The 11,993-nt window shown below is 53.9% G+C and overlaps 4 protein-coding genes across 4 annotated transcripts; 2 read left to right on the plus strand and 2 right to left on the minus strand.

Annotated features, from left to right (window-relative positions):
* Positions 1–1,221: 1,221 nt before the first annotated feature.
* On the plus strand, positions 1,222–4,539 carry AYO21_08479 (hypothetical protein; the record flags this gene model as incomplete). The annotated part of the gene is made up of 1 exon (XM_022658422.1): positions 1,222–4,539. One exon carries the CDS (start codon positions 1,222–1,224, stop codon positions 4,537–4,539), a length of 3,318 nt encoding a protein of 1,105 aa, XP_022509246.1.
* A 772-nt stretch (positions 4,540–5,311) lies between these two features.
* AYO21_08480 (hypothetical protein) lies at positions 5,312–6,409 on the minus strand (the record flags this gene model as incomplete). Its single annotated transcript, XM_022658423.1, has 1 exon — positions 5,312–6,409. One exon carries the CDS (start codon positions 6,407–6,409, stop codon positions 5,312–5,314), a length of 1,098 nt encoding a protein of 365 aa, XP_022509247.1.
* Positions 6,410–7,074: 665 nt separating this feature from the next.
* On the minus strand, positions 7,075–8,270 carry AYO21_08481 (hypothetical protein; the record flags this gene model as incomplete). Its single annotated transcript, XM_022658424.1, has 3 exons — positions 7,075–7,601; positions 7,664–7,955; positions 8,040–8,270. The coding sequence occupies 3 exons, from the start codon at positions 8,268–8,270 to the stop codon at positions 7,075–7,077; spliced, it is 1,050 nt and encodes a 349-aa protein (XP_022509248.1).
* Positions 8,271–10,008: 1,738 nt separating this feature from the next.
* Positions 10,009–11,543, plus strand: AYO21_08482 (hypothetical protein; the record flags this gene model as incomplete). The annotated part of the gene is made up of 7 exons (XM_022658425.1): positions 10,009–10,206; positions 10,287–10,324; positions 10,375–10,460; positions 10,529–10,895; positions 10,952–11,073; positions 11,142–11,439; positions 11,492–11,543. The coding sequence occupies 7 exons, from the start codon at positions 10,009–10,011 to the stop codon at positions 11,541–11,543; spliced, it is 1,161 nt and encodes a 386-aa protein (XP_022509249.1).
* Between the last annotated feature and the right edge of the window lie 450 nt (positions 11,544–11,993).

The raw sequence follows: 11,993 nt of genomic DNA on the forward strand, positions 1-11,993 counted from the left end.
GCCACAATTGATAAGACCCCGCAGTTTGAGAATATCTTGGGGTCCCCGGGTAAAAACACATGGATCTGGGGGCGAACGCCAGCGTCCTTCCGTATTGGGAAATGCTGGGGACGCCCCGCTTTAATACGGCAAATAGAGGTTCCACGATGGTGGGATTTGCGAGTCTGCGGTGGAGGCTTCGAGGCTTTTGTATACACCCATGGCCATACAAATATATAATCCAAGAGGTGCGTAAGAAGGCCAAGCCGGATCTTGTAAGCATTGCCAAAACTCATCCCGTTCAGGGAAATACGAGGCGAGAGCAACTGGTAGAGGAGGTGAGGAAGTATACATCAGCCACGGAACCTCTTTTTTCCGCGATTGCAAATCTCGTTAACCCAGGACGAGCAGCCAGCAGCGACGATATTATCCGAAGCATCGACATGCCTCATCCCCCGCCAACCGGCCAACCGGCCAACCGGCTCATTGAGTTGTGGCGCGCTCTAGAATATCCAAGCATTCTACGCGAGAGGGGGATTCATCCCTGGCCATATACCAGGGTTACATTCTGCATGGCGGTCTAAGATGCGGATGTCCTCCTAGCCAACCATCGATACTTATTTGCTTGCTTTTCATTATCAATGCTGAGCAAGGGTGTCTTAGCGCGTATCAAGTGCATCACAAATAAACTGGAGAGGCCTGGAAACGCTGACCCGGACATTTCTACGAGAGTGAAAGTATCAAGTTGACAATAACTTCGCGGTAACACTAGATTGTTCTCGGCCGTAGAGTTGATTACCCTCGATGATTATTGAGTGTGTCCGGGTTGAGATTGCTTGTCTGCATGTTCACAGACCCCGGCTGCACTTCTGACCGTTGAAGACTTCGAAGAGTCAAAAACATTATGAGACGCGCCGGGATTGACCTCTTGAAAGCACGCATTAGGGCGGCATCATATTATTCCTGATTAGGGTTCGGACCTACTCCGTCTCGCATGACTCGACAATCGCAGGGCTAGCCAGGAACTAAGTATTTGTAGGGCGGCAAGTGTGCGTCATACTTTGATTTTCTGTGCGCCTCTTCCCGCACCCACCCACTCACCCACCCACGGTACCCAGCGTCCAGGATTGCACTGCGCTCTGGTAAATGTTCGCAAGCATAGGGTAAGGAACTCAAGGGACTGAGTCGCAGTCTTACTTGCTCTTTCGTGTCCAACCTCTTCTCCAGCAGGCTAGGGCGAGAATGCCCCCGATCCCACCCTCGCGCCTGGTCGCGCTTCAATCCAACTCTCAAAATATCCGCAACATCTGTATCCTCGCACACGTCGATCATGGCAAGACGTCTCTCACAGACTCGCTTATTGCGACCAATGGGATTATCTCCCCGAAGATGGCGGGCAAGGTGCGGTATTTGGACTCACGGCCGGACGAGCAAATACGTGGAATTACCATGGAGAGCAGCGCCATCAGTCTGTACTTTAGTATGATGCGCAGGCAAAAGGAAGGTGAAGAGGCAAAGAAGGAGGAATACCTGATAAACCTGATAGACAGCCCTGGTCACATCGACTTTTCGTCGGAGGTCAGTACGGCCTCACGACTATGCGATGCCGCAGTGGTCCTGGTGGATGCCGTCGAAGGCGTGTGCTCGCAGACCGTTACTGTGCTTCGACAGGTATGGCTCGAGAAACTGAAGCCCTTACTCGTCATCAACAAAATTGACAGGCTCGTGACCGAACTGAAAATGACCCCCGCCGAGGCATACTCCCACCTGGAAAGAGTCCTAGAAGGCGTAAATGCCGTCATCGGAGGCTTCTTCCAGGGCGAGCGCATGGAAGAGCATCTGATGTGGAGAGAAAAGCTCGACCAGGAAAGGGCGGCTAAAGAACAGCAGAAGCAGGATGCCATGAGCGAGGCCGCGTCCGAGGCGGACCTGGACCAACAGTTTGAGGAGCGCGATGACGAGGACCTCTATTTCGCTCCGGAGAAGAACAATGTCATCTTCGCGAGTGCCATAGATGGTTGGGCATTTACGGTCCGTCAATTTGCGGGCATATACGAAAAGAAGCTAGGTATCAAAAGATCCCTTCTGGAAAAGTTCCTCTGGGGTGACTTCTATCTGGACCCCAAGACCAAAAAGGTACTTGGTTCGAAACATCTGAAAGGAAGAAATTTGAAACCAATCTTCGTGCAACTTGTTTTGGAACCTATCTGGCAAGCCTACGACGCCACGGTTGGTATAAATGGCTCTCGGGGCGATCCAGCATTGCTGGAGAAGATAACAAAGTCTCTCTCGATCAGTTTACCTGCCCACATTACGAGGTCGAGGGATTCCAAAGCCATCTTACAAGCCGTCTTCGCCTCATGGCTACCACTCTCAACAGCACTCCTCGTCTCGGTTATCGAATACTTACCAAGCCCGCCCAGTGCCCAAGCAAGTCGATTGCCCGAAATGATTGAGGATTTGGTCAGTGCAAAGAGCATTGACCAGTCTCTGAAAGACTCTATGATCAACTTTGACACTTCTAGCTCTGCACCACTGGTGGCATACGTGAGTAAGATGGTTGCTGTCCCCGAGAGTGAACTCCCCTCCAAGAGACGAAAACTGGGCACCACCTTGACAGCCGACGAAGCCAGGGAGCTCGCCCGTAAGAAGCGCGCTGAAATTGCCAAAGCACAGGCCGAGGCAGAAGGAGCAACTGGTGTGGACAGTATAACGAATGGAGTCAGTACCGTTAGGATTGGCGAGGAGAATGATGAGGGTACGACACCAGAGCAACCGGAAGATCCAGAGCATTTGATCGGGTTTGCCAGGCTTTATTCAGGGTCGCTCTCTGTGGGAGACGAAGTCTACGTCCTACCACCCAAATTCAACCCAGCCTTTCCTCATGCCTCACCAGAGCCGAAGAAGGTGCCTATCACAGCTCTCTATCTTCTCATGGGCCGGGCTTTAGAGCCGTTGGATAGAGTACCTGCCGGAGTTGTCTTTGGGATTGAGGGGCTCGAGGGACACATCCTCAAGACTGGCACATTGTGCTCGCAACTTGAAGGAGCTATCAATCTGGCTGGTGTTTCGACGCTCAGTCAGCCTATCGTCAGAGTCGCTCTGGAACCCACGAATCCAATGGATCTGAACAAGATGATCAAGGGACTCAAATTGCTTGAACAAAGTGATCCTTGTGCTGTGTATGAGCAGATGGAAAGTGGAGAGCATGTCATCCTAACAGCCGGAGAGCTGCATCTCGAGCGGTGTCTCAAAGACTTGCGGGAGCGATTTGCCAAGTGTGACATTCAGCCTGGCGAACCCATCGTACCATACCGCGAAACGATCGTCAAGGCGGAAGAAATGGAACCCCCGAAGAACAAAGACCTCCCTAGAGGGACGGCGATCGCGGTGACTGCATCAAAGACTGTTTCGGTCAGATTGAGGGTTCGACCTCTGCCATCAAATGTGACCGAGTTCCTGATCAATAACGGCGCATCGATCAGGAGACTCTACGCCGAGAAGCAAGCACAGGAGGAACAGACTACAAAGGATCCTTCGAATGTTGACAGAGAGGAAATAGTCGACCTAGGAAACGACGCTGGGGGGCGGGAAAGGAGCCATCTCTCACTTGAAGAGTTTCGAAATCAACTTCAAGCTGCATTCGACGAGGTGACAGAGGATAGAGATGTCTGGGCCAAGGTTGTACCCAGGATATGTGGCTTTGGTCCTCGACGAGTCGGGCCTAATCTGTTCATCGACGCGACAGGACAACAAACCTGTAAGCGGTTCTTGTTTGAACAGCACGAAATTGCAGAGAGGGAAGAAGATACAAACGGCAACAGTGCCGATGGCGTGGAAACCTCGTCATCGTCGAAGCAAGATTTCTCGGATACTATTGCATACGCGTTTCAACTAGCCACCTCGCAAGGCCCGCTGTGTCGCGAACCGATGCAAGGCGTTGCCGTCTTCCTCGAAGAGATCAGCCAACAGCAACAGCAGCCACCCGCATCAAGCACCAGCACCGATCCTGATGCAGATGGTGACCCTGCATCAACGGCGGGTGTCGAGTCCGGCCGCTTGACGGGCGAACTCATCACGTCGGTACGCGAAACCATCCGCTCGGCGTTCCTGGACTGGTCCCCACGCATCATGCTGGCCATGTACAGCTGCACGATCCAGGCGACCCCGGAGGTGCTGGGCCGGGTGTACTCGGTGCTCACACGGCGGCGAGGTTCGATCCTGTCCGAGGCTCTGTTAGAGGGCACGCCCTACTTTACCATCAGCGCCTCGCTACCAGTCGCCGAGTCATTTGGGTTCAGCGAGGAGATCCGCAAGCGGACGTCAGGCCTCGCGCAACCGATGCTGCAGTTCGTCGGCTTCGAGGTCGTCGACGACGTCGACCCCTTCTGGGTGCCCCGCAGCGAGGAGGAGCTGGAGGACCTGGGCGTGCACGGCGAGCGGGAGAACGTAGCGAAACGCTATGTGGACGGCGTGCGCAGGCGTAAGGGCCTCCTGGTTAGAGGTACCAGGGGTGTTGGGAGGGACGCCGAGAAGCAGAAGACGTTGAAGACGAATTGAATTGATTCGATTCGTTGTTCACATATCTTGGTGCTGGAGTGCCTCCTGAGGAACGGCTCGCATTTTAGAAAATCTAGAACCACCGCCATCGTAACCGAAAGGTAGAAGAAGAGGTCATGAATGATCTCGAGATATATAAAGAGCAATCAATCTATAACGACGCAATCCTTTCAAAGGGGCTTGATTGGTTTTTGTGTGCTTTAGACAGGTATTTTTCCAGAGTCGCGCCTGGTCGCGAGACGCGTTTCACGGCTTGCCGCTCAGCCTTGCGACTTGCCAGCCATCCAACTAACCGGCCTCGACAGCCTCCGCAGTAACATCAACAATAACAACAACGACGACGACAATAATTAGCAGCTACACAACCACGCATCCTGCATCGACATCTCAACCCTTGATCAACGTGTTCAATGGTCTCGCGCAGCATGCCCTACGCGTCTTTCGACGAATAGTCTATATCTTAGCACTCGAAGCACTCGGTGAGCCAGTGTGCCGGGTGTAACTTAGCCATCATGCCATCTCCTCCCTTGCGCTGATCCCACCCACGCGCCGTTCTCGGTATAGATACCCGGAGAAGATTCTTTCTTTTCGCGCGACACGTACTAAAATCTATCATATCACACCATTCTTCGCTTGCTGGGGGCCGGGCAAGTCAAAGCAAGACAAGACAAGGTAAGGCAGTGCAAAGCAGAACAAAGGAAAAAAACCAGACAGAAAACCCCAAAAACACCCGACATTTCTCTTTATTTCTACCTCACACGACACCGGTCGCCTACTCCGTCGGAGTCGGAGTCAACTCCTTCAGAATGCTCAGGACTGACTGTACACCATCCTCGGACGTCCTGGCCAGGCCACACACGGGGGCGACGCCAAACTCGCGCAGGTGGTGCTTCGCCGCTGCGACGCGCTGCTTCGCGCCGTCGAGATCGTCCGGGTACACGAGGCCGAGGTAGACGGCGAGGTTCTTGTCGTGGAGCGCGGCGAGCGGCGCGTAAGGAGCCGGGTCCGTCCACTCGGCCAGACAGCCAAAGTGGATCCACTGGATTTGTCTCGTGGTCTTGTCGACGATGCGGTTCGCCAGCTTGACCATGACAGACATGTCGCGCGGCGCCAGGACGGGCTTGTTGTTGATGTTGCCCATGCAGATGTGCAAGCCGGCGAAGGCTGCGGCGGGGACCTTCGCCATCAGGCCCGCGTACTGGGCGGAGTAGCGCTCCATGGCGTCCTCGTTCGGAGGTGGGTGGAAATCCTCCCTCAGGGAGGCGAGGTACGACGACGACGGGTCCTGCTGGGCCTCGTTCTTGATGTAGTCGCTCGCAATGTCGAACTGGACGGCGAGATCCCCCGGCGGGATGGCCGCGACGATGGCCTCGGTCTCGCGCAACATGGCCTGGTACGCGAGATCCTCGACCAGGTACTGGAACGCGGGCTTGACGAAGATGGCGAAGCTCGACACCCCCGGCAAACACACCTGGAAGCGCACACCCGCCTCCACCGCCCCTTCGTCCCTCAACTTACAAAACACCGTGTACGACGCGACCGCGTCCTCGGCGTACCCGAGCTCCCACGAAGCCTGCTCAATCGCGGCACGGAGCCGCGCGACCTCCTCCCCCGCCATCTCTTCCACCGGGACCGGGTCGTAATTCTCATCGTACTCGCGCCAGATCTGCCCGAGGGCCGGGTTCTCCGTCGCCTTCTTCTGGACGAGCCCGATGGTGAAGTTCCACCGCCATCCCGGTTCGCCGTCGGGGATGGACCCGAGACGTCCCTTCAGAGCGGTGGCGCACTTGCACAATGCCGTCGTGGCGTCCGGGGCTGGGAAACTGCCCACAAGGTGGACGGGCGCGGGTCGGTATGTTGATGCTGACATTTTGCGTGAGGACTCGGTGTGTGTCTGGGAAACAGGAGGAGGTACTCCTTCAGTGCTTCCAGGCCGTGTGGTGTGTGTGTGTGGACCAAGGTAAGTCACTGATCAGGCATAATTTGACGAGCAAAGGGTAATCAATTCATGGAACTCTAGACCGACGATTGTGTAATCAGCCAGCCAGCCAGCCAGTCAGTCTGTTGAAAACGATATAACATGCAGAAAAATAAAGGTCCATTTGAGGGATAGAAATCCACGACCCTCTAGGGGGGTGTGGCCATTAGCATACGCGAGTTCGGCGTTGTCCACTATTTGCGGTGTGCTGGCACCTACTCCAGTCCTGGAGAAGAGAAGAGCGGGTACATGCATACATACTTAGGAATATAGTACACGTCAAAGTCGAAGCCATGTGGTGCAGGGTTCTGCATCCATTATTGGGCAGCTTGGCTGTCAGCTGGGCTGGAAAAAGGATGGTGGTGGCCCCATTGAAAGGATTGAAATACCCATGGACTCCCTAGTAAAGAAGGTCTTCGCTAGGTGCAGGATGCAGTTCTCGTCTAGGTGTGCACATCTCTACGCCGAATCTCAATGATGGTCATTATCTAGTAATCCGGTCATCACATCGTCACTCCTTACAAGGACTAAAGAACAACGCCGTCCCATCGATGGCTTTATGCACCGGGCTCTTCTCCCCTCGGATGCCCCCCTCGCTGCATGATGGGTGAATTCGCCATGCGCTCCCAGTCGTGCAGCATCTCCGTGTTCTCCTTGGACAGACGAACCTCCTCGCCCGCGCGGTCCACCATCTCGGCCACGTACGCCGCCGCCGCTTCTTCAAAGGTGGTCTCTCCCGCCAGCGCGGCCTTGTACTTGAGGACCAAGCTCCTCGCGTCCGCGATGCCGTGGTTCAAGCCCTGGCCGCGCTGGAAGGTCATGGGGTGAGCCGCGTCGCCGGCGAGCAGGATCCGGCCGCCACGGGTGTCCCAGGGCCGGGGAATCCAGTAGGTCAGGTTGTTGCTGTGGACTTTTGTGCCCTCAGGGATCCACAGGTTGGCGGAGCGGAAGGGCTCACCCATGGTTTCAGCCTTAGCCTTCAGGTTGGCCAGCGACGCCACCTCCTCCCCCTCTTGCTTGTGCCATGTTGTCTGGAGCTGGAAAACCCAGGTTGCGGGGTCATTTGGATCCGGCACCTCCTGGACTAGATGCGTGATGATTAGGTTGTGTGACACAATTGCGGGGGAAAAGGCACAGCAGGCTTACTCGAAATCCATTGCCAATACCCATTCGGATGCATGCCCATGGCCATGATGGGGTGGGCCTGGCGTACGAACCTGGCCTTCTCGGCGTCGTTGTAACAAACATGCAGATTGACAGCGGAATAAGGCACGCCGCAGGGTTGGCCGTCTTGCCCAAATATGATGTGTCGCACTTGGGATTGGGCGCCGTCGGCTCCAACCAATGAGGTCCCTGTTGCTTTTGTCCCATCCTCGAAGGTGGCTGTCACTGTCGACTGATCATCATCATATGTGATTTCGACGAGTTTTTTATTGTACTTGAAGATGAACGTAGGGGTGTTAGTTCGTCAAGTAGCAGCAGCAACAAATAGACGTAGTGCTGTTCCCCCCAAAAGACTCACCTGAACATCTATACCCTCGGAGCACAATTTCCTGAACCGTCGACGGGACACGCGATACATGCGCAGCAGCGGAATATTTTTCATCACTTCCCCGGTTTGGCCATTGATGGCGGGCAGATGACCAGGGTCAGGGGGCACAAAGGTCGGGTCAACGGCAGCGGTGTAGACTCGGTCGAAGAGGTCTTGGGGCAGACAGTCGGCCAGCATGGGCAAGCCCCATTGCACCGACATACCCCATTCGCGCGGTCGGTAGGCTGTGGCAGAGACTTCGGACTCGAAGATGGAAAACGAGATGCCAATCTAGCGGCAAGGCAAACATGTATTCGATTGTCAGTCAGTTGAACAGGGGGTTTGTTTGTGTTTGGCCCACGGGCAATGGTCATGCAGCTCAGATTTTTCTCTATACCTTTTTCAAGCCCTGTGCAATGAGAAGGCCGACGATACCTACATCATCGTGATGATTTTGAAAGTCCGTTAGCCTGTTTCATGGCAGATGATATACTGGATGGACAGGGATGTTGCCTTGGGCGATAGGCGAGCCGAGTTTATAAGAGAGAAGACCGCGTGACGCCAGTAACCCCCAACCATACCTGAGCCTACAATGAGGACGTGAACGGAACTCTTCTGGTCGGTCATCCTGCAGATGTACGAAGGCAAGCACTCTTTTCCATCAATAGATCAGTCCCAGACGTGGAAGGAGAAAAGAAAATGGGTGGGGGAGAGGCGGGTACAGGGTGGGAGTGCAGGTTGATTCGAGCAAGTCGAGGTTTTTATTCAAATGTGACAAGAGCTCGTTGGGCCAAATCAGGTGAGAAATTCAGTCATCTGAGTATCTAACTCGTAGCCGATGTCGTGGGGGCGGGCATATTGGACATTGGCATTGGATAGAGACCGAGCATCGTCCAGATTAGTTCTGCGTGAGCTGGTAATGGTACGAGTAGGATGGAGAGGGGGTTACAGGGGTGCTGGATTTGATCTCTGCGAGGGTAATTCGTGATAGCGGTTGGGGGGATGATTGGTGTTTTTTGGAGGAGGAGCTGCATGACACGTCAGCAGGGAGGATATACTTGAACGAAGTAGAGATGTTTCATGCATGAGAGAGGAGATGGAGGAGGAGATACGAGTACATATGAGGTGGATGGATGGAGGGGAATAAGTCGACGGAAAAATATCCCAGGTGCTTCCTCATTTCTCTCCTCTAACTACAAGGAGAGCAAGTCTAACGGGCCTAGCGTGTCTAGCGTGTCTAGTTCGGTGGGAGTTGCACAAACAAACAGTCATAGGGCCAGGCCTTGGGCGTGCTAGGTGTTCTAGGTATTACTGGACTTCACTACTGGGTGTCGATCTTGACGCCTAGACCACCTAGACTGCCCAGACTGCCCAGACTGCTCGGGACGGACCCCTGCCGGCCGCCCGGGTTTTAGGGTAGCACATATTCAACCAATGCCTATGCCCACCATCTAGCTATACTTATGCGCACTCTCACAGACACAATGACACAATAATGAGCAGCTTAACCTTATAAGCGATGTGGCTACTCCTCCTCTCTTTGTACTATCACCACCACCACCACCACGTCTTCCTCCTCCACCACCATCACCATCCTTGCTTATTCACGGAATCATTGTTTCTATCTTGGTCGTCTCCACATCTGGAAATCTGTAACGTGAACCACTTTTTAAGCTCCTCATGCATTGTTTTTTCCCCTCTCACTGCATGCATTTCTGAGTGAACTACAAGTGTTATTATCATGACCGACCAGTCATTTGGCAGTCGCCATGGACCCTTTTTCTCGAGAATGGATCCTGCTCCTTGCGATACTCGTGCAAGTACGACCGACTACTTGACGTCTCGAAATGCCGCCTTGGGTGTGGTCGGTCAAATGTTCCTGTTCGTCACATTTTAACCACCCACTCTGTTTTTCCGGACACTGAAGGAAGCACACTCAAATGGTGGCTACTCATGGACCATGTCATCCCCAGGCCATAGCTCTGGTCCCTCTGGTGCCTCGGGAGCCTCTGTGGATCGAACAGCATCCTCCTCCGTGGTCCCGGTCTCGGAGCCACCATTGACGGACCAGCCTCTGCCAGAAGACCCCGGACCCAGCTCATCTTCACACCCTGAACCTTCCGCGGAGATAGATGCAGACCAGTCCATCGAAGTTGATGTAGGTCTAGGTTTTCCCTGTGCCTCCTACCTCTCTCTTGGGGCGCTGTTGCTAATTAACCTTCTTCCATATCAATTCAGAGGTCGGCAGACTTGGACTCCGCCTACGGTGATTCCCTGTACGCAACTCCGAGGAAGCTCGAGGGAAAACAACGACTGATGGAAACAGACATAGTGATTTGACGTCCTTGGCGTCCAGCATCACCCGAGGAGTCTGGGAATATGGTCGACGATACCATTCGTATGGCCGATCCCGTATGTCACCGCCACGCCAAGTTTAAGTGGAAGTGACACGACGAGCATAATTGACTGATTGCACGCAGAATATGCTTTCCCAAATGACGACGCCGAGGCGGAGAGATTGGACATGCAACATGCCATGCAGACCCATCTGCTGGGCGACCGACTGTTCTGGGCCCCCATCGATCCCAACCCGGCCAGAGTGCTGGATCTCGGAACAGGCACGGGCATCTGGGCGATTGAGTTTGCCGACATGTTCCCCTCCGCCGTCGTCACCGGCACCGATCTGAGTGCCATCCAACCTGACTGGGTCCCTCCGAACTGCAGCTTTGAGATCGATGACGCAGAGGCCGAGTGGACGTGGAACGAAGCCAGCTTTGACTATATCCACAACCGCAATTTTGTCTGCGCAATTCGAGACTGGCCGAAGCTAATTCGCCAATGCTACCAGTACGAATCGCCCCTTGCCGTACATCTCTACTAACCACGCTGATATGCGTATATAGATTCGTCAAGCCTGGTGGCTGGGTTGAATGGCACGAAAAACACCCATACCTCCTTAGCGACGATGGGTCTCTACCAAAAGATTCAGCTCTGTATCAATGGGGTGCCAAATTCTTCGAAGCCAGTACGTCGACAGAAGATTCTTTGATTTTCTTGATTCACACACTTCGTTCTCACGCACAGATCCATTAGGTATCGAATTCGGCACGGACGCTCGCTCGCCTCAGCACCTGAAACGGCTCATGGAAGAAGCAGGCTTCGTCGATGTGCAAGAGCACATTCTCAAACTTCCTGTCGGGCCGTGGGCCAAAGATCAGCGACTCAAGGAGGTGGGCCTGTTCGAGACGGTCAACATGACGGAGGGCATCCAGGGATTGACCATCAAGCTCTTCACCCGGTGTCTGCACTGGACAGCCGCCGAGGTCGAAGCCTTTCTGTTGCAAGTGCGCAAGGACGTCAAGAACCGTGCTATCCACAGCTACTATCATTTGTGAGTACTAGGCAAGCCTTTCTCGTCCAATTCTCTGTCTTCTCGTGTCTAGAGGGGAACTAACCGTGAGAAGTTATGTGGTCTTTGGGCGACGGCCGGAGTAGTCTTCGACTATCCACATACTACTGGGTATTGACTGGACTGGACTTGCCAGGACTTTGGTGGTGAATTGACGTCCAGATTGTTAGGTGGTGTCAGGGTTTCCCTCGTACGGCTCACAGGACAAATCTACCTGGCGTTTTTCTTCTTTTCTTTTCTCCTCCTGTTTTCACTTCTTTTCTTTTCTCCTCCTGTTTTCACTTCTCTTTTCTCCTCTACTTATTCCTTTTTTTTCCCCATACAGCACTAAGGGGAATTTACTTACTCAAGCAGCCTTGCTCTACTTCTCGAGTGTTGGGTCTATTTATGCGAAGCATGCGGGATCAACAGAATCAGAAACAGTGTCAATCTGAGTCCAAGGCTACTATATGATCACCAAAAACACAAGGAAGCAGATACGCGATGGAAAAGCAGGGGGGATGTGGACCGGATACCGACTCACCGGATCAGGACAG

This window comes from Fonsecaea monophora (assembly GCF_001642475.1).
Source record: "Fonsecaea monophora strain CBS 269.37 chromosome Unknown Scaff74, whole genome shotgun sequence".
In the NCBI taxonomy this organism is placed as follows: domain Eukaryota; kingdom Fungi; phylum Ascomycota; class Eurotiomycetes; order Chaetothyriales; family Herpotrichiellaceae; genus Fonsecaea; species Fonsecaea monophora.